This window comes from Dermacentor variabilis, chromosome 4, assembly GCF_050947875.1.
Source record: "Dermacentor variabilis isolate Ectoservices chromosome 4, ASM5094787v1, whole genome shotgun sequence".
NCBI lineage: Eukaryota > Metazoa > Arthropoda > Arachnida > Ixodida > Ixodidae > Dermacentor > Dermacentor variabilis.
In genome coordinates, this window is record NC_134571.1 from 160,013,991 (window position 1) to 160,035,962 (window position 21,972).

Consider the following 21,972-nt stretch of genomic DNA (forward strand, 5'->3'; position numbering starts at 1 on the left):
AACAATTAATTCATCAAGTAACTGCAAAAAACTTGTAATCTCTTTCGTTTGCATAGAATAAATCAGCGCTTCTTTTAGAAAGAAACTCCCACCTATGAATTTTGTACATCTTTCGTACGCTGACAGTTTTGCTTGAGTAACTTAGAGCACCTCAAAATTTCTTGATAAAAACAAAATAGAATATTGTTTGAACTTGTGTAGTCGGCATAATTATGTCAGGCTCATACGCAGGCTTGATGCTTTTGTATCTGGTGCTTTGAAAAGTACTCCTTCATTTTTTGCGTCCAGGTTCACCATTACCGCAGTGGGGTCTAATCGAGCAACGAGAAGACGCCCAGTGCTTTGGAAAGGTGAGCTCACTTATAAACAAAAGGGTAGATGCCAATGCACGTGTTTGAGAGCAACTTTTCTATGAAAGGAATTGCAGTGGGATACGCCGTGGCAATCTCAAAACTTACACGCGGTGGTCACATTTTTCTGATGACTACACTTAGTTTACGCCCGCATATATGGCAACTATCTTAAATGTAAATTTAAAAAATAAAAAAAGCCACGTGACGGAGCGTTTGCGCTTGCGCAGTGGTATCGTGCTGCTCTCAAGCGTGCGTTCGGTGAACAAGGTCGGTTCGCGTCGCATGGCAGCGAAAATGCATGCTGCTGGCCGAGTGCTGCCGATGAGATAAAGAACGTCCTGCCGCTTTTTCGTCGCCAGTCACGATGCAGCCGACCTTGTTCAGCGAACGTACGCTTGAGAGCAGCACAATACCGCTGCGCAAACGCTTCGTCACGTGACTTTATTTTAATATTTCGCGGGACTTCTTTGGAACCCGGAAAAATAGACTACGTGAGACGTATCGCAAAGGAAGCTTGAGCCGTGGGTTCTGAATGTGCTCTACTAATCTGCGCATCATACTTGGGGTCCTCAGCCAAGGATTAAAAAGTTGGGTAATTAAACTTAATTCATGAGTGAGTTATAGGTGAAAAAAATAATCTAGCTGAGTTACTATAGGCTATTGCCAATAGTATGCGTTCGGTTCAATTCCCTACCGATGTGCCTTTCATCTTTAAATTTTTTGGCTCAAGTTATGTGGGACACCTTGTATAATCATTGCGGTAAAGCTGTTGGTTATGTTTAATTTCTCCGCTAAGTTGAATGTCAGGAAATCTACATCGATTTTTCTAGAATGAGCTAGATCACGGCTTCTAGATTAAATTATATATTTTAATATGTTTTCGTAAAGACACTTGCGCTAAGCACTGAATATGTTTGTGCTGAGAGACTATTCTTGAATATTAGCGCTTTTATAGTATATTGTTCTGCTGGTATACACCATTTATAATACATTCTACTTCGTTTTTGGATTCCTTTGATTGCTACGCCTCTCACACATCTGCAACTGTGCAGAATACAGGAAGTCTTTGTTATGTAAGTATACCTCCAAATTTCTATATCATAGTTCGCTTGGTCACCAATGCCTTCTGTTGCCAAGATAACAGGAACTTGGATACATGTAGGTTATATTAATTTTTACGCAGGGCCTAATGTTTCATTTCATTTCATTTATTTACCTTAAAGACGCCACTAGGGGGTATTACATAAGGGGTGGGTGTACCTAAAAAATAAAACACTCAAATTTGTGACGACAGGTACTCAGTCACATTGGCAGAAAAAGATGATGGACAGGTGAGAACGATGATATTGCGAGGAAGGCTGTTCCAGTCTTTGGCTGCACGAGGAAAAAAAGATGCTGAAAAATTAACAGTTCTCATACGTGTACGGGAAACTTGCAGTTGGTGACCAGTGCGAGGAGATATGTATGTGGGTGGTGTTATGTAAGGGGCACTGTTAAGTGATGAATGGTAAAGCTTATAGAATAGACAAAGTGTTGCTATGCGTCGGCGGAGGGATAAAGCTTGCAGCCCAGATTCCGCTTTGAGGGCGGTAACACTGATTTCGTGAGAATAAGATGAGTGAATGAATCTGGCGGCACGATTTTGTACCGCTTCAAGGTCATCTACGACGCATGCTTGATGTGGGGACCATATGGCTGACGCATACTCAAGTTTTGAACGGATAAGTGACTTATAGGCCAGTAATTTAACTTGTTGGGGAGCGTTACGAAGGTGACGTTTCAGAAAACCGAGAGTTCTATTTGCCGATGATATGATGTATGTAGTATGTGCATGCCATGAGAGATCATTGGACAAAGTAACGCCTAAGTATTTGAACGATGTTACTGCTTCTATAGGTTCGTTAGCAATTATGTACGGGAATGTAACGGGGTGCTTTTGGCGAGTAATGGAAAGAAGTTTACATTTACTCGGATTAAGGGTCATTAGCCAGCGGTCGCACCATTCCTGGACACGGTCTAGATCATGCTGAAGTTTTGCTGCGTCGCAATGATTAGAAACTGATCGGTAAATTACACAGTCGTCAGCAAACATACGGATTTGGCAAGATAAGTGTTGAGGCAAGTCGTTAATATATATTAGAAATAGGAGAGGACCGAGAACAGAACCTTGGGGTACACCAGATGTTACAGGAACAGGGTCAGAGGTATGATTATTAACAAGGACGTGTTGGGACCGGTTAGACAAGAATTCCTTGATCCAAATCAGAATGTTGTGGTCCAGGTTTAACTGGTTTAGTTTTAAAAGTAATCGTTGATGCGGCACTTTATCAAACGCGTTTGCGTAATCTAAGAAAATGGCATCAGTTATTATGTTGGTGTCGAGGTTAACATGCAAGTCATGAATGAAAATGGCCAGTTTGGTCTCGCATGAGAAGCCCTTTCGAAAGCCATGCTGAGATGGATGAAAAAAGTTATTTTTATCGAGAAATGCCATGATATTAGAATAAATGACATGCTCCATGATTTTGCACGGGACGCTTGTTAATGATATGGGGCGGTAATTTAGCGGGGAATCTTTTTTACCAGATTTGTAGACAGGAACAACCTTCCCCACTTTCCAATCATTTGGCAAGTGACCTACAGAGAGTGAATGAGAAAACAAAATACACAGATACGCAGTAATGGTATGTCTGGTGTTCCTTAACAGCTTGGAATTGATTTCGTCGACGCCTGTCGATGAAGAAAGCTTAATGTTATCTAACAAAGATAAAATTCCATCATGAGTTATTGTGATAGCAGGCATAGTAGACAGAGTTTTAGCTGGTTTCGTAAGCAGAGGTGTGCTGGGTTCTTTTGTGAAAACTGTGCTAAAAGCAATGTTGAAGGTGTTAGCGCATTCTAGGTCCCCGACGGTTTCTCCCAATTCGTTGGTCAGAGTGATAGCGTGCGATTCGATAGGGTTGATGACCTTCCAAAATTTTCTCGGGTTATCATTTAACAATTTTGTCAAATCATTGTTGAAAAATTTGAACTTAGCATTTCTCACAGAAATCAGGTAGGCATTCTCGGCAGTATAGTACCGCTGCCACGCATTAGACGAGGCTCTTGCCTTAGCAGCACGAAAGAAGCGCTTTTTTCTGCCTTCTAATGTTTTAAGTGCCTTAGTGTACCATGGCTTTTGGCGATTTTCACGGAAAGTAATTTTAGGAATGAATTTGTTGGCCAAGTCCTGTATTTTGTATTTGAATACCTCCCAGCTCTCCTGGAGAGGCATGCTGTAAAATTGGGCTTCAAATAACGGGAAAAAATTTCTAAGCTCGTAGTTAATTGCGTCGTAGTTACCTTTCTCATATAGAAGGATTGTTTTCTTACATTTTTCGCGCCGTTCAAGGCAGAACGAAAACTCGGCGTGGATAACTTTGTGATCACTAATTTCTTGCAGGTAAGTTATATGTGATAAGCTCTCAGGATTCGTAGTTAGTATAAGATCCAAGATATTAGCACTGACGCCAGCAACACGCGTTGGTTCCCTTACTAACTGAGCGAGATTAGCATTCAAACATACTTCTATAAAATCCTTTAATTCTCTGTGGTTCGCACCTGAGGGAGCTAGTTTCTGCCAGTCGATACCGGGATAATTGAAATCTCCGAATAGCAATATATGTGAATTTGGATGTGCAGTACCGAGATCACTCAGAATACTGTTCAGCTCACTTGCAAAGTTGGGTGAAGTATGCGGTGCCCTGTAGCAAACACCAAGCAAAACGGATTGCGCCGGTGAGCGAAAAATTAACCATAACATTTCCAGATCAGAGACGATGTCTAATGGTGTGCACGATAAATTAGGGCCCACAGCAATCAAGACACCGCCCCCTCGAGTGCATCTGCGGTCATTTCTAAAAACTTCGAAACCTGCCAAGTCGGCAAGTACTTCTGTATCAGTGACATCAGGGGTAAGCCATGTTTCAGTTAGTATAAGTATGCTGCTGTTTGAAGAAATCATGATGTTAGACACGAGTTCACGCTTAGGTAGGAAACTGCGAATATTTGTGAATATGACAGACAATGAAAGATTATTTCTTGGCATGGTTTGGGGGCGGGTAATCACATTTTTTCGGGCGGACGATTGCTATAACACTTCTCTTACAGTTTCAGATACGCTATCAAACACATAGCGCTTCGGTCCGATGTGCAGGGTTTTGTAGCGCAGATTAAATGGGGCAGATTGCTGTCTGGCAAATGCAACGAGCTGGCTGCGAGCAATTCGAACTGCACGAGAAAAATCTTCGCCAATACTATAATTGGTACCTTTTAGTTTCCGGGCGCTCGACAGGACAGTTTCTTTTGTTTTGAAAAATGTGAATTTTGTTATTATTGGACGGGGTTTGTCGTTCGAATGACGTCCGAGACGATGGGCGCGCTCTATCTCTTTTGTGTCGATGTGTATATCTAAATGCTCGCGGCAATGTTTAATGATAAGTTGTTCTGATTGTGCGTACGATTCAGGTGTAGTTTCAGGGAGTCCGTAGAATACTAAGTTGTTCCGTCGCGTTCGGTTTTCCGCATGATCAAAACGTGCCTCTAGTTTTGAAATTAAGCGAGTAGCTTTAGTTGTGTCGGCGCGGAGAACTTCTGTGTCTGTTTTAAGTGTTACAAGGCTTTCGTAATGGCTCTCAAGTTCGGCCATACGTTTGCCGAGGTCAGATACATTTCTGTCTGTCGCTAATAACTGAGATTTTAGATCTTGAACTTCAGAAATAAGCTTGGACTGGCCAGTAGATATCTTCTTTAGCTCTGCGAGGATAGCTGCTTTATCCGGACCGGGGTTAGTTTCTATATCACCGGAAAGTAGGAGTAACAGCGAAAGAACGAGATGAAAACAATCAGCAAGAACAGCGTTAAGGCACTGAGGGCTTGGCAGCTGTACTAAGAAGTAGTTGTTAGACTTTTTGGCAAAGAGGCTGAAACGTTCACCAAGCTGCATTACGAAGACGAAAGGATTAGTGGCCTGCGCAGTGGCAAAGCTGCCAAGCCCACAAAGTGCCACTGGTGGCTGCTCCTGTTTTATAGCTGGTCCTAGTAGTGATGCTGGATGCGATGGCGCTTCCCATTCTGCTGCGAGGGACAGGTAATCCAAGGACGAGTGTGTCGTTCCAAAGACGGGTGAAGCGATGGCAGTGGTTCGTTGACGGGCGCCTGTTACATCCACGCTGAGATGGGTTGGTAAAGATGAAGGTGCAGTCAGTGGCGTAGTCGCCAGTCCAGGAAGGAAAAGACACGCGATGAATGGTCCGAGCACCTGCATTAGGAAGACGAAAGGATTAGTGGCCTGCGCAGTGGCAAAGCCGCCAAGCCCACCTACGAACTGGCTTCTTTTTTGTTGAAATTGTGCGTCGAAAATGTAGTTAATTGGTGCACAAAATTAAGCCCCTATGTAAATAGTAATGCGTGCTAGGTGAAACAGAAATGCGTGTATTACTATTATTATTACTTTTACTTTGCGGGGAACTGTATTCGAAAATGCTCATGTACAGCACCACAACGCGTGTACATGCGTTGAAAAAAGTGCTTATTTATGTTCTTTTTGAAGCAAAATTCATTCGTCTCCTGTGAATTAGTATCCTGGGCTTGGCTTTTTGAAGTGCTTCGGAAACAAATGATCACAGCATAAATGCTGTTTTCATGCCAGTTTCCAGTGCTATCTTCGAAAAAATAGCATAAAATTGCAGGCAACTCTTTCCACAATTATTTTATGCTAAACTCAGTGGCAAGTGGTCATAATTGAACGACGTATCATCCTGTTACCTATTTCTTACAGGGGAGGTGTGTGTGGCTAGGGTACCATAGAATTTTCGTGTCCGCACACAAAAACTATCATTATCAATGACTCATACCCGCCTAATCAATGGCTCACGCCACGTAGGCACTAATAACACCGTAAGCAAGCAAAGAGTGCAATTGCGCAGAGCCCCGTCAGCCTAAGGCTACAAGCACTCAGTAAAGTGAAGCGAACTGTGCTTACATTTTTTGGAATTAGGCATACAACATAGATAACGGCACATCGAAAACCGTCATTGGATGCCTCGGTGAAACCTAGTTGGGCATTGTTGAGTATAAGTTGCGATGCGGAGGTCAAGCGTGGTTAGGATTACCGAAGAGCAGCTCGCTTACGAAGCGCAACGGCGCGAGCTTAGACGAGCGTGCGACGGCGGCGTACGGCAACCACCAAGATCGTGGTGCCCGAGAGGCCGACGGTAAGCGGCAGGTCAGACGGGACGACGCATGTCGCGAATCGGGGAACGCGGCGAAGAGATGAAAAAGTATGTTCGATGTCGAAACGCGTTGTCGAAAGGTTCTACTCAGTTTGCTTTGGTTAATTGCGATGACACTACCCCTCTGATGGTTGTCGGTGATTGTAATACTGATGTGCCATGATCGAAAAGAAAGGGGTTTACACCTTTCATATTGGAGGCGTTTCACTTGCAATGCCGCACCGATCCGGCCCAACCGACCACCCAGTGGCGTAAGTGCATCGATTTGATATTATCGAAGAATGCGTCGGCAGTTGCGAGAGTGCCGATCAATGCACAACATATCGGCGACAAACCATTGCGACCGGCATTGCTAAGTGATAGTGAGTGATGCAATCAAGTATTTACCACAAGTTTTCTGACCACCATGTTTACAGCTCCGCTGGTCATCCACCTTTGCATGGTGGAATGATCTTGAATCTTTTTTTCCTTTAGCCAGAATAGTAACTTGATCTTTTTACCATCTTGAATGTTGGGCTGTATACCCACTGTGTAACTGCAGTCTGTCCTGCAAATAATGGTTAACGCAGAAAGTTCGGTATATTATTGTTGCGATAATTCTTGCCATTTATGATATGCTGGTGTGTTGTTTTACAATGCGTAACGAACAAATAACTCCTCTAGTGACGAACCGAAAGAAAACGGAAACCCCCCATAGGCGCCGATGTGTCTTAACTGAATTTATGGCAGAGTGACCTACACTGTTGAGATGCATAATTGCTTTTGCTGTGATTTAAATGGTTTCAAACAGGCGTAGTCATCTTTCAGGCAACTCTCTCGCACGAGGTTTCTTCTACAGCAGTGAAAATCGTGTTTGTTTGGCTGCATTCATTTACTCTTTGAGTTAGGGCCAGGTCATAATGAGACCACCTCTCCATCCTCAGCTTCACCTTGAATGTGCACAATTTAAACTATCAGCAAAGATTTTTAGCGTAAGCATATAGACGTACGCTCTTCGAAAACCATTCTATTTATTGAAGGATATATGCCATGATGGGGGGGGGGGAGGGCGTATATTTATTGCAGCGAGGATATTTAGACAATGTTTCTTGCTTCGTTACGTGATTTCTTTGTAGAGATAATAAGTCGTTACCCAGCACATCTGTAGGGACAGTATAGGTGACCATACATATTGTCACGCGGTGGTGACGTTGAAGAACACAGTAGCAATACTGTGAAAGACAAAACTAGCTTTTATTGGGCGAACCTGTGCCCACAAAACAGGCTACACTTATAGCACAATGATAGCGGCGAACATGGTCGGCGATCGTCGAAAATTTGATCAGCGGGTCAAGCGCGTCGGCTTTTATAGAGCAGTCGTCGCATGTTCCAGACTAATCGTTCGGACCCGCGTGCCTTCCACAAAGTTCTACACCATTCGTGTCAGGTGATTAAATCAGATAACATAAGGTTCGGCAACAACAGACAGCGGATAGAAGCATCGATAACTTTCCAGAAACTTCGGATACATGCAGGACGTCCCACGCTGTGCGTATACATTTGCTAGGCGGCGAAACGTGGTTGCCGGATAAAGTACACGTTTCAATACCCCCCTCTTAAGAAGCATCGTCCCGATGCTACAAATATAAGAGAGCCAAACACAAAAGGACACTTATTAAACATAAGTAACAAAACAACGAAAAGAAACAAAGTCCAAAGGTCTGTTACGCGAAGCCCCAAAGTTCATTAACGCTGGTAGTACGGCTTGAGTCGCACCAACATGGACTATTTCAGGTCGTGAGCGGCACCGCTGTGATAGCGAAATGCCGTCTGGCACGACTTCATAGTCCAGTGCGCCAATACGTCGGATGATCTTGTACGGTCCGAAATAGCGACGCAAAAGCTTCTCGCTCAGTCCTCGTCGGCGTATAGGGGTCCAAACCGAAACACGGTCACCGGGTTGGTACTCGACGAAGCGCCGTCGGAGGTTGTAGTGTCGGCTGTCGGTCCTCTGCTGGTTCTTGATTTGCAGGCGGGTGAGCTGTCGGGCTTCTTCGGCGCGCTGGAGATAGGTAGCGACGTCAAGATTTTCCTCGTCAGTGACGTGCGGCAGCATGGCGTCGAGCGTCGTCGTCGGGTTGCAGGCATAAATAAGCTTGAATGGCGTGATCTGTGCTGTTTCTTGCACCGCCGTGTTGTAAGCGAATGTTACGTACGGCAGGACCGCATCCCACGTCTTGTGCTCGACGTCGACGCACATTGCTAGCATGTCGGCGAGGGTCTTGTTCAGGCGCTCCGTGAGCCCATTCGTCTGCGGATGGTAGGCAGTTGTCCTCCTGTGACTTGTCTGGCTGTATTGCAGAATGGCTTGCAGGAGCTCTGCTGTAAAAGCCGTTCCTCTGTTGGTGATGAGGACTTATGGAGCACCATGTCGCAGCGCGATGTTCTCGACAAAAATTTCGCCACTTCAGCTGCGCTGCCTTTTGGTAGAGCTTTAGTTTCAGCGAAGCGGGTGAGATAGTCCGTCACCTCGACGATCCACTTATTTCCGGAAGTTGATGTCGGAAACGGTCCCAACAAGTCCATCCCGATCTGCTGAAAAGGTCGGTAAGGGGGCTTGATCGGCTGTAGTAGTCCCGCTGGCCTTGTCAGTGGTGTCTTGCGTCGCTGACAGTCTCGGCATGTCTTGACATAACGGGCGACGTTGGCTGTTAGGCGTGGCCAGTAATACCTTTCTTGTATCCTGGATAGCGTACGGGAGAAGCCTAGGTGCCCGGTGGTCGGATCGTCATGTAGGGCGCGAAGTATTTCTGGACGCAGCGCCGACGGAACAACAAGAAGGTAGTTGGCGCGCACTGGTGAGAAGTTCTTCTTCACGAGTAGATTGTTTTCATGCGTGAAGGAAGATAACCCGCGCTTAAAGGCCCTGGGGACAACGTCGGTGTGCCCTTCCAAATATTTGACGAGGCCTTTTAGCTCCGGGTCTGCCTGTTGCTGTTCGGGGAAGTCTTCCGCGCTTATCATTCCAAGGAATGCGTCGTGATTCTCGTCATCTTGCGGCGGCGGGTCAATGGGGGCGCGTGATAGGGAATCGGCATTGGAGTGTTTTCGTCCGGACTGTGATGTCATATTCTTGTAGTCTGAGGCTCCACCGCGCCAGTCGTCCTGAAGGATCCTTTATATTCGCTAGCCAACACAACGCGTGATGGTCGCTGACGACTTTGAATGGCCTGCAATATACTAAGGGCGAAATTTAGCTGTAGCCCAAACGATAGCGAGGCATTCCTTTTCGGTCGTAGAATAGTTGCCTTCCACTTTTGACAGCGACTGGGTAGCATAAGCTATCACCTGTTCGACTCCGTTTCTCCTCTGGACTAGAACGGCACCGAGGCCTAGGCTATTGGCGTCAGTATGGATTTCTGTATCGAGGTACTCGTCGAAGTGCGCAAGTACCGGCAGTGACTGCATGCGTCGTTTCAGTTCTTCAAATGTGTCGGACTGGGGTGTTTCTCACTTCAACTCAACATCAGATTTAGTTAAACGTGTCAACGGCTCAGCGATGCGTAAAAAGTCCTTGACAAAGCGCCTGTAGTAGGCACACATGCCAAGGAATCTACGCACTCCCTTCTTGTCAATGGGTTGCGGGAAGTGTGCGATGGCGGCTGTCTTTTGCATGTTTGGGCGGACACCAGATTTGCTGATTACGTGACCTAGGAACAGAAGCTCATCGTAAACGAAGCGGCCCTTTTCCGGCTTCAGAGTGAGCCCTGATGACTTGATGGCCTCTAGTACTGTCGCAAGCCGCCTCAGGTGTTCGTATAAATTTCCGGCGAAGACGACGACGTCATCCAAGTAAACGAGACAGGTCTGCCACTTCAGTCCTGCTAAAACCGTGTCCATCCCGCGCTGGAACGTTGCAGGCGCCAAGCACAGTGCGAATGGCATAACCTTGAACTCGTTGAGGCCGTCTGGGGTGATGAAGGCCGTCTTCTCGCGATCTCTTTCGCCGATTTCTATTTGCCAATAGCCAGACTTGAGGTCCATTGACGAGAAGTATTTAGCGTTGCAGAGCCGATCCAATGCGTCGTCTATCCGTGGGAGGGGTATACTTCCTTCTTCGTGATCTTGTTCAGGCGACGATAATCGACGCAGAAACGTAGGGTTTCGTCCTTTTTTTTCACCAAGACTACAGGAGATGCCCACGGGCTTTTGGACGGCTCGATGATGTCCTCGCGCAGCATTTCGTCGACTTGGTGCCTTATAGCTTCACGTTCTCGCGTCGAAACTCGATATGGGTTCTGGCGGAGAGGTCGAGTGCACTCTTCGGTTATTATGCGATGCTTTGCGACTGGGGTTCGTCGAATCTTTGATGACGTGGAAAAGCACTCTTTGTATCGTCGAAGTAGACTTCTGAGATGTTGTTGCTTAATCGTGGGGAGACTGGGATTTATGTCGAAGTCTGGCTCGGGAACTACGGTCGTCGGGGTAGATGCGGCACAATCCGACAGGAGAAACGCATTGCTGTTTTCCAGAATTTCCTCGATGTATGCGATTGTCATGCCCTTGTTGATGTACTTGAACTCTTGGCTGAAGTTTGTCAGCAACCCTTTCGTGTTTCCTCCGTGCAGTCGAGCGATCCCTCTTGCGACGCAAATTTCACGGTCTAGCAGTAGACGTTGGTCGCCTTCGATGACGCCTTCTACGTCAGCGGGTGTTTCGGTGCCGACCGAAATGACAATGCTGGAGCGAGGCGGGATGCTCACTTGATCTTCGAGCACACTCAAGGCGTGGTGGCTACGAAGGCTCTCCGGTGGTATCGCATGATCTTCCGACAGCGTTATTGACTTCGACTTCAGGTCGATGACTGCGCCGTGTTGGTTGAGGAAGTCCATGCCGAGAATGACGTCTCGTGAACACTGTTGGAGGATAACAAAGGTGACAGGGTAAGTCCGGTCGTGAATGGTAATTCTTGCCGTGCACATTCCAGTCGGCGTTATGAGGTGTCCTCCAGCTGCCCGAATTTGAGGACCTTCCCACGTTGTCTTAACTTTCTTCAACTGGGCGGCGATGTGTCCACTCATGACGGAGTAATCAACCCCTATGTCGACTAAGGCGGTGACTGCGTGGCCATCGAGAAGCACGTCGAGGTCGGTGGTTCTTTGTCTTGCGTTACAGTTCGGTCTTGGCGTCGGATCACGACTGCGTCGCGTTGACCTGTGGCTGGTATGTGACGTCGTCAGGTCGTCTTTCGTCGTCGCATTCTTTGCTTCCAGACTTCGTCGGGACGGCGGCGTGTTGTTATGTCGTCGAAGTAGTTTCTTCGGCGTCTTCGTCGGCGGCGGACGATCTTCATCAGTTCGACGGACAGCAACCGCACTTCCACCGGTTGCTGCTTTTAGTTTTCCGGATATGGGCTCGCTGACCGGCCCCGGGCTGGGCCAGTGTATGGTCGGCGCTGCGGCGACAGGTAGCGGTCTGGTGATGACGAACGCGACGGTCGTCGAGAGCTTCACTTTTTTGAGCCTGCTGCTGCCGCAGTAAATTGTTGTAAGCAGATATTGCTGAAGGCTGCTGATTCCTTCCCACTTACCCTCAATTTTGTTTATTCGAACGCAGAAATTAAATTATAAAACAACTGCGACAAACATACTTCCACCACTGCATCGTAGATTGCTCAGCTGTGGCTTCTTTGTGCACATTAGAATAAAAAATAACGCACCCTGTTTGGGTCAGACACCTACTTTACTATCTCTTTCATGTTTAGAAAACAATTAATTATTAAACGGTATCGAAAGTTGCTTGGGTAGGTTTGGATTGCTCTGGGTTCTATAAGTGAAACGGTTGACCATGCGCCGCGGTAGCGCAGTGGCTATCGCGTTGCTCTGCTGAGCTACGGCTGGCTGGTGCAATCCTGGCGGTGGGTTTTACATTCCAATAGGGGCAATGCAGAGAAAAAGCTAGTGTACTTAGAAAGTTAATGCCCACTCCTCCCTTACGGCTTGCGTCATAATCAGATGGTGGTTTGGAGACGCGAAACATCAAATATTTTCAGAAATAATTACAACAGGGCAAGGTGATGAAAAGAAACTGCTGTTAGCAAGAAGGTTGAACAAGTAATAAAAAATTCACGGACGATTACCATACGCCCTAATGCAAATTCTAGGCGCAGCTGTTTGGGTGTTCTGAATTTGCGGTATACAGTGGCAAAGAATTTCATTCTGAACGACAGAGTCCTCTCAGTGGCGGCGCTAAGCCTCTGCTCTGGCAGCTTGTTTAGCAGCGGCACACGAAGCATTTTCACCGGTTGCGTCGCCTATCGTTAAGAAAGAAGGCGTGAGCACAGGAACACGCGCATTTTGCAGAATGCATTCTCCAGCGGCGGCGGCGCACTGTCTCTGAAGCCCCCGCCAGCGCTTCGTTTCCTTAGCGCTCACCGTATGCCTGGTTGCTGCTGTTGAGCATGTATCGTGCGGCACGTCGCTTTCCACCTCACGCTGTCGTCAGACTTTCCTCCTACGCTTTCCTCCTCGCGCTCGCGCGCTGCGCTCCGCGTTTGTTCTTTCATTATTCTGTGTGCCTCGATTACAAGCGACGCTGAGGGATGTCGAGGCACGCTGATGCTCAACGCAGTAACGGGCGCCTGAGCTGCGCTCTAAATATCTGCTTCCATTCCACCCAGTAAAGGATGTGCAGCAAAGCTGCTGCCGACGCTAGAGAGAAGCAATCAGAGAGACAAGCGACGCTAGACAAGTGCCACCGCCCCCTCTCCCCAGCTGACAAACAAGATGAAAGGGGGCTAACAGAGGAGCCTGATTTGTATACATCATATCATAAAAGCGAACAAACATTGATAGTGACACCAAAGAGAACATAGGGGAAATTACTTCTACTTGCTAAATGATTAAAATGATAAATAATTGAAAATGAAACTGGATGGAAAAACAACTTCCTGCAGGTGGGCAACGATTCCACGTCTTCGCAGTATGCGTGCGATGCTCTACCAAACGGCGCCGCGGTAGCTTGATTGGTAGAGCATCGCAAGCGTAATGCGAAGACGTGGGATCGTTTCTCACCTGCGGCAAGTTGTTTCTTCATCCAGTTTCATGTTCAATTATTTATCATTTGTTTAATTCATTTAGTAAGCAGAAGTAATTTCCCCTATGCTGTCATTGGTATCAACGTTTGTTCGCTTCTTATGACCCTCTAGCTTACGTTTCACGACGTTAGACAAGCACCATCATCACGAGCGAAGTACGTCACGTGCTCCGCCAAGCGCAAGTTTCTTATTGAAATAATTCAATTTTTCAATGTAAATTGCGTCCGAAAATTCTTAAAATACGATTTGCGCACAAGCTTCAGGCATGATAGTTTCGTATTGCAATTCGAATACAGGAGCAAACATAGTTATGTTACGCGGAAACTCGAAGTCTTGTTTTTTTCCAGCTGCCGTTTGGGGCCTAAGTGACCGCGGCCGCTGGCTGGTGGCACTGTTTTTGGAAAATGTTTGCCATAATATAGACTATAGACGCAGCACACGACGTGCGATAGACACAACGGGCATAGTCACCACTCATCAAGAGCAGATACAGTGTGCGCCCCAGTATGTGACGCGAGCACCCACATGTGCGAAAGTGCTGCGTACATCCTTATTCTACTAGGCCCTACGCCAAGTGTAAGTGCTTTATGTAAGTAATTGAACGTTGACTTTGCAAAGTAAATTGCGTCCGAAAATTCGTAAAGTGCGACTTGCATACAATCTGCAGACGTGATAGCTTGGGATTGTAATTCGAATATACGAGAAAACGTAATTCTCTCACGTGGAAACTCAAAGACAAAATCCTTTTCCAGCTGTAGTTTGAGGCACGTCTGAGTGGCCACGGCCCCTAGGTGGCGGTACTGTTGTTGGCTGAGCCGGAGCCCACGAAAAAATCTGGCCAACTAGAGGCCTACAGCTTCGCTGTAAAACACAGCTTGACCTCGGGATGAGGTCATGGTGCACTGACCTTTTTTTCCAATGTACAGAGAAGCAAAAAAATAAGAGGCTCACTCTTACAAAAAAAAAAAAAGAAATTGCACTCCGAAACTATTCCAAAGGGGAGACGCCAGACAATCGTATTGCTGAGCAGGTGTTTAATTATAGAAGGCGGCAGGCTAATGGCGCTCATCTCTTACGATCGAAATACTTTATGAATTTCACCCCCTTTTTTGCAGTGGTGATCTACGAACATCTTAACAAGCTCGTAAAGAAACTATGCACATAGGAAACATTTTATTTCTGCTATTTTTATTCACTATATATTGTTGGTTCATCACTGAAACGCTCGCCAAACGCCGAAATGCTTTAAAAAAATGTGTATTTCGTCCTTCATCCGTAGTCCACTCCATCGAGCTCCGTCACATTTATTATAAATGTTGTCGCTCAATAAATTGCTGCATTAATATAAGGAATCCAGCACTCGTTGATACTTTATTGTATGAAGGGAAAATATTTTGATAGATGATTTACTGATTCCAGGTTCTAACCCCTGGGTATAATGAAGAAACAGACTACAAGGGAGGCACGTGCCAAGAGGGAAAATGCCTATATACCGCAATTCCAAAAGGTTGTGAAAAGTACAAGCGTTACCCGGTAAGGATCTATAGGAATCACTTGTTATTGTGATAAGAAAAACTCATGTGCGTGTTCCCATGAGATAACTAGATACTTATTGTGGGGAAAGCCTCATGTGCCCTATGAGACGAAAAATCCGTCGTCCGTCTGGCGTTACCATCTGATGGTAGCAAAACCCACGTGACAAAGTGACAACATCACGTTCCCGGAGCTGGACCTGCTGTCGTTCGCATCGTGAAATCCCACAGTGGACAGCCGCGGCGTCGGACAGACACCGTGGCCCACACCCAAACAACCGACGTGGCCCACTCCTAAAATTCCATTATGGTTAAACTTTCAAGCAAATAACCTTTCTAGCAATATCAGCTACTTTTTTAAACCTGCAATCCACTTCTTCTTTCAAAAGTGACATCTTCGACTGCGCAGTCAACGGTTTGACAGAAAATTGTCTGCTCAGGTAAAGTCATAGTACATCGATCTTCGCACCAACAGGCAAAATGACGAAATTGACGTTTCGGTGGCCGTACGGAAACACTGTTCACGACGCGTTCTAGCTTGGTTTCTTCAAAGTGGTGGGTGGCGAAAGCTCACACCGACCTCCGACCTCCGACCGCCGACCTCGAAGAGAGTCATCCGAAGTCTCGACAATTCTAGCCGACAAAACGTAGAAAAGATGCAATAAAAGAATTCTGCACATAAAACGCACGTCTTGGAATCTATGCGAGGTGAAGCCCTCGTGATGCAGTAAAACAATTTCAACAAGCTTGCCCATTTTCATTCTTGTATACTTGACGCAAAGGAAACTGGCGCGCGCCCATGTTCTCTCGCGCACCAGTGCTACACAACGTGAAAAACGCGGCGATCATCTCAAAGATCCGTAGTTGGCGTTGGCACCATATATACCTGCGATTGTTAGCGAAGGACGGTCCCGTCGGACTGGGGTGCTGCGAAGACGAGATTTGATTCAACCATCAGGCATGCAATTCTTCTTTTGTTGAGTGTGAGCTATTCGGCAAGAAAGCAGCAGCACTCAGAAGCCATGGTCAGGAAAGTCTAGCGAAGAAAAACCGAGCAACGAAAGGTTCCCTTGAAAATCTTGGAAGCGATGTGGTAGTTAGACCGAAACGACGTTTCTTCCCTTATAACCAAAAATAAGAAGGAAAAAGAGAACTGCTTTGCAATAATTGCAATGCGATGCTTTTAAAGGGAGAACTGCTTCAATCAAAGCATGACATTTTATTTCTTGAAGCAACATAAATCGGGACACACGGTACTAAGAGTGAGCCTTGATTTATACAATGACTTATTTGACGTGAATATCTGGCGCCAGATGTTTGATTGCACTCATCATAGAGGGCCATTTGCTAAAACCGCATGTAGCGTTGCCTGTAAGTAACGAAATGCAACCAAAACATGTAATAGTAATATCGCTTATTCTTTTCAACCGTAACACCCATGCATATTACATTGGTTTATTTTTGGAGGGGAAGGAAGCTATAATTGCACCATGCTTGCGTCGCGTGCGGGAATGGTGCTGTCGTTGCGCCCCACATACGCAATAGGAAATAGCTTTAGCCTCTCGCTCGACACTCTGAGAGGCGTAGCTGGGCAGTACTTTTGTCAATACGAGCGGGAGTGGCCGCGTTAGAGAGAGCTCGCTCAGTCAGAGTAGGTATAATTCACCTAGATTATCTATTGCCGTAACGCTTATAAATGTGCAATTCTTTTCAGAAACTTGGTGGCTACTCGCTTATGGCTCGGTTGCTCGGTTAGTAACCCTTCCAGCTGCAATATCAGTTAGGCATTTAAGTTTGCAATGCAGAAGAAAACGTAACTTGAGTATTTAGTTACCCTCGTTGTGTACTCAAGTGCCCAAAGTAATGAAGTATATATGAGTACTAAGCAGGGATATTATGATGAACTGCATGAAAGTACGCATAGAGAAGGCACGTCACTGAATACAGTAAAGCGTTTGCAATAACTTGGAGATATTTATAGCGAAGAAAAACCGAGCACGAATCACTTCCCGAAAGTGAGAGGACTGCCTTACGCAGTTTGGCTACCTTTAATGAATGACAAAATCCCGCCGTGCTTGCTCAGTGGCTTTCATAATGTGCCGCCGGCTAAGCACGAGGTCACGGGATCAAATCCCGGCCACGGCGGCCGCACCTGTGTACTTTGATTTAGATGCACGTTAACGAACCCCTGGTGGTCAAAGTTAATCCGGCATCCCCCACTACGGCGTGTAATCATATCGTAGTTTTCGCGCGTAGATCCTCAGTACTTAATTTTTTTTGAACGAATGATATCTTAGGATTTTCATGCAGCTGCGCGGGTATTCTTTTACTTTATCTATGTTTGTGAGGTTTCACTTTACAAAGGTTACGACAATTTTTAAACAGTGATATTTCGTGGTTGGAATTTTCGATTCAGTCACACACACACACGCGCGCACACACATACACACAAAGAAAGAGGTCACTGAGGGCTGAAAAAGAAAGAAGCGTACTGTTCGTTTGTGGTTTACATTTATCGCGACAAAGCATGCTAGCTTGTGTTTACAAGCATTTATGCTGCATCTCTGAATAATTCATTAAATTTGTGTTCTTGTATCAAATAGCTTGCACACAAGAAATGCAAATATACGTTCATAATATTATTGCTGTGTTAGGAGAAGCCGTCCCGTCTATTACATGTCTATGGAAAACGAAAGTTCGAAAGCCAATTTTGGAAATCTTTAATTGTCTTCTTTCAGAGTCCCTCTGGTAATCAAGTTGGTTGTGCGTTTACATGCTACGAGAATGGACAGAGGAAGTTTAATTATTTTCTCCCAGGCACAAAGTGTCGGGTAAGATATCTTGCCACTTTGTTTGACAAATACTAGCACGCTATGTCGTAGACTGTTTTAAGAATTGACCTATAACACATACAGTGTCTTCAGAAGTTTGTTTTAGCGCAGCCAGTGCAGTAAGCGATTTCCTAGGGAACAGCAGTGCTTCTGTTGTGACTTCTGTAAGTTGAGAGGAACACAACCGTCCCAACATCCATGTCCTCTCTCTTGTCTCGATTGTCGCTCTGTTTTTAGGTGAGAAATTTCTACGTTGCGCTTGGCACTTACAGCTAGAGCTTTTGTAATTTAGACGATTGAACTAGCAATGCTCCGCGCCCAATATCACGCTAGAAACTTACGGACTCTGTTTATTTGTTTGGAGATGAGTGCCAAATGCAGCTCGTACATCAAGTAAAACAGTGGTTTGTTTACGCTGATTTGTCTTGGACCGAAGATTAAGGGGGATCCCAGTGCCCACCCGGGCCCAGGTAGCACAAGCTATCTATGTTGACTGGAACCTATTTGTTTCTGTGCAATATACGTAACAGCTAGAGGCGAAGCGAATGTTTCATGTCTATCGTTCGTCAAAATACTCGCAATGTGTCCTATTTAGCAGACGTTCATGGCGCTTGCTTGTTCAGCAATTTTCTCTTGCATAAATTCATGAAAACAACTATACCAATTTGCAATGGGCAAGTACGCTCGCCTTCAAGCCGGAGCGAAGCACTCATCTTGTTGTCTTCACGTTAGTATCATTCAGATTGAAATACCAAAGTTGTTCTCACGTGCAGTAAAAACTTGGCCTTTGTACATACCTTTCGAACTAGTGGGTTTTGCAGTTACCGTGTGCGGTCCTTCCTTCTTAAGCATTGCTAACGCGTTGATGTACGGGACTGCTGTTGCGCGTAAAGATGAATGGACCGCCTATTCGCTTGTGAAATCGCTGATATGACATACCATTCTGAGCTTTCTCTGCATTTAAAGTTCCAGCAAGAAAAACTTCAATGGGCTTTTAAACTGAGCAATCCAACCCATCCAATTAAATATTTTTGCTTTGCTACGACCGTGCCAAGCAGCCCCATAGAAGCAATTTGCAGGTAAAGCTGAGAAGTAGTGTTAAAAGATAGGCAGCAGGTACCTTGTTGGCAGAATAAGGCAAATAAATTATTGTATTGTCACTGGTAGCATCATGTTCCCTTGAGGCTATCACGAATCACGCCATGCACACGCTACTATCGACATCATAACAGGTGGCTGCATTTAACGACTAGAATAGTGACGAGAAGCTGTGCCATGTCTTCTCATTGAAAGACACCACAAGGACATGGTTCGATAATCGAGAAATCACCTAACAAGGGGAGGCCTATTTCGCCGTGACGTCGTACGGACCTTCACGAGCATCGTGCGCAAAGAGCGGGCGAAAGCTCTGCTGAGAACCCGAGGGCCACTGCGAAACCTACTGGGGCCACGGCGGCCATATTCCGATGGGGGCGAAATGCGAAAATACCCGTGTACTTAGATTTAGGTACACGTTAAAGGGCCCCAGGGGGTGCGAATTTCCGGAGTCCTCCACTACGGCGAGCCTCATAATCAGATCGTGGTTGTGGCACGTAAAACCCCATTGTCTTCCACTGCCCAATGAGACCACAACCACATTCACGGAAGAGATGACCCGTCTTTTCCGACACGCCGACCCAGAAATGTGAAGTGAAGTGAAGTTTATTCTTCTTTTCAAGGAAAAGAGGGGACCGGGACAAAAGGCGGTAAGGCCTGACGAGGCCCCGGTATCCATACAATTGGCAGTAATAATATTGTTACGGGGTTAAAAACAGTCAGACGTGTATGTACAGAATATTTACAATAATTATATCAGCTGACAAGATGGTAGCCAGCGCGCGAAACCCAGAACATCGTCTTCTTCCGACGATGATGAAAACATATCTTTCGTCAGCGTGTCACATGACCCCCGGCGGCTCAAGCACCGGCTCGGTGCTGGTTTGGAGGCGGGCGAGTGATACAACTTAAGACGCACGACGTGGACCACGTCGGAGCGATGCGGAGCCACGGCTGGCTCAAGAGGGGCGATTTCGTACGTGACGTCAGTTATTTGACGCAAGACACGGTAACGGCCGGAGTAGCGTGAAAGTAACTTCTCCGAGAGGCCAACGCGTCGCGACGGCGACCAAAGGAGAACCAGGGCGCCCAGTGTGTAAAGGAGGTCACGATGGCAGGAGTTATATAAGCGCCGCTGATTTTCTTGCGACTCCACAAGTCGACGTCGAGCAATATGTCGTGCTTCATGTGTTTTGAGGCTGGCTTCACGGGCTTACTCGGATGTGGAATTCAGACTAGCAGGCAGAACGGTGTAGAAAGGTAACGTAGGGTCACGACCAAACAAGAGGAAGAATGGAGAGAAACCTGCGGTATCATGGCGATACGAATTATTGGCGAAAGTAACGAACGGCACAGCAACGTCCCAGTCGCGATGATCATCGGAGACATACAGGGACAGCATGTCAGTAAGGGTGCGGTTAAGGCGCTCGGTTAGACCGTTCGTTTGTGGATGGTAAGCAGCAGCAAGCTTGTGTTTAGTCGCGCACGAGTGTAGAATGTCATTGACCACTTTAGAAAGAAAGTAGCGGCCTCGGTTGGTGGGGAGCTGTCGAGAGGCGCCGTGGTGAAGGATGACGTTTCCTAGGAGGAAGTCGGCGACATCTGTTGCACAGCATGTCGGAAGAGCCCGTGAGATTGCATATCGGGTGGCGTAGTCTGTTGCTACAGCAATCTACTTGTTTCCCGAAGCAGACGCAGGGAATGGGCCGAAAAGATTAACACCTACGCGGACGAATGGTTCTGATGGTACGTCAAGCGGTTGAAGGCGACCAGCAGGGAGAGTGGTCGGCTTTCTGCGTCGTTGACAGAGATCACACGCAGCGACATAATGGCAGACGTCACGGTATAGACCAGGCCAAAAGAAGAGCCGACGAATGCGGTCATAAGTCCGTGACACGCCAAGGTGATCTGCAGTCGGTACATCATGAAGCTGGGCGAGAATAGTCTGACGCAGATGCTCAGGCACAACGAAGAGTCGGGCAGGGCCGTCTGGGCGCATATTAGAGCGGTACAATATACCATCTTGAAGTTCAAACATGCGAAGGGAAGGCTCGGGCGTCGTTGAAGTGAGCCGTTGAATAAGGTGTTGCAAGGAGGGGTTCCAACGTTGTTCGGCTCCAATGTCGCGAAAAGCAGCCAGAGAGAGAACGGTGACAGGTATGCCGGCCGCAGAAACGTCAGGAGGGTCGACAGGATGGCGCGACAAGCAGTCCGCATCTTGATGTAACCGGCCGGTCTTGTATACAACGGAATAGTTGTATTGTTGGAGGCGCAGAGCCCAGCGGCCAAGGCACCCTGAAGGATCTTTGAGGGACGAAAGCCAACACAGAGCGTGGTGATCAGTGAAAACTGTGAATTGGCGGCCGTAGAAATAGGGACGGAATTTACCGACTGCCCAAACGAGAGCCATACACTCGTGTTCAGTGATACAATCATTGCTCTCTGCAGAGGAAAGAAGGCGGCTGGCGTAGGTAATAACACGTTCTCGCCCTTGTTGTTTCTATGCCAAGATAGCTCCAATACCGTGGCCACTGGCATCGGTACGAACTTCTGTTGGGGCTGACGCGTCAAAGTGAGCGAGAATGGGCAGAGGCGTAAGCAGCCCAGTCAGCTCGGTGAAAGCACCAGCTTGCTCAGGGCACCAACTGAATGCAGCGTCTTTCTTGAGGAGCTGATTGAGAGGGCGCGCAACGTTCGCAAAATTTCGAACAAACTGACGGAAGTTGGAGGAAAGGCCCAAGAAGCTGCGAACATCCTTGGCACATGTTGGCACGGGAAAGCCTTTGACTGCCCGTACTTTATCGTGATCAAGGC

The 21,972-nt window shown here is 46.7% G+C and overlaps 2 protein-coding genes across 2 annotated transcripts in view; one reads left to right on the forward strand and one right to left on the reverse strand.

Moving 5' to 3' along the window:
• The window catches only part of LOC142578021 (uncharacterized), a 42,166-nt gene that overhangs the window by 12,011 nt on the left and 8,183 nt on the right, over nucleotides 1-21,972 (forward strand). The window contains exons 3-6 of the mRNA XM_075687448.1: nucleotides 289-350; nucleotides 1,406-1,426; nucleotides 15,120-15,233; nucleotides 17,971-18,063. Of these exons, the coding sequence (XP_075543563.1) occupies nucleotides 289-350; nucleotides 1,406-1,426; nucleotides 15,120-15,233; nucleotides 17,971-18,063 (290 nt within the window). The remainder of the gene's footprint in view (nucleotides 1-288; nucleotides 351-1,405; nucleotides 1,427-15,119; nucleotides 15,234-17,970; nucleotides 18,064-21,972) is intronic.
• On the reverse strand, nucleotides 4,315-5,658 carry LOC142577663 (uncharacterized). Its single transcript, XM_075687135.1, has one exon. The coding sequence runs from the start codon at nucleotides 5,656-5,658 to the stop codon at nucleotides 4,483-4,485; it is 1,176 nt and encodes a 391-aa protein (XP_075543250.1). The 3' UTR covers nucleotides 4,315-4,482.

What these genes read in the sequence shown, in the direction of transcription:
- LOC142577663 (XM_075687135.1), bottom strand. Translation starts at nt 5,658, where the DNA reads ATGCAGGTGCTCGGACCATTCATCGCGTGTCTTTTCCTTCCTGGACTG.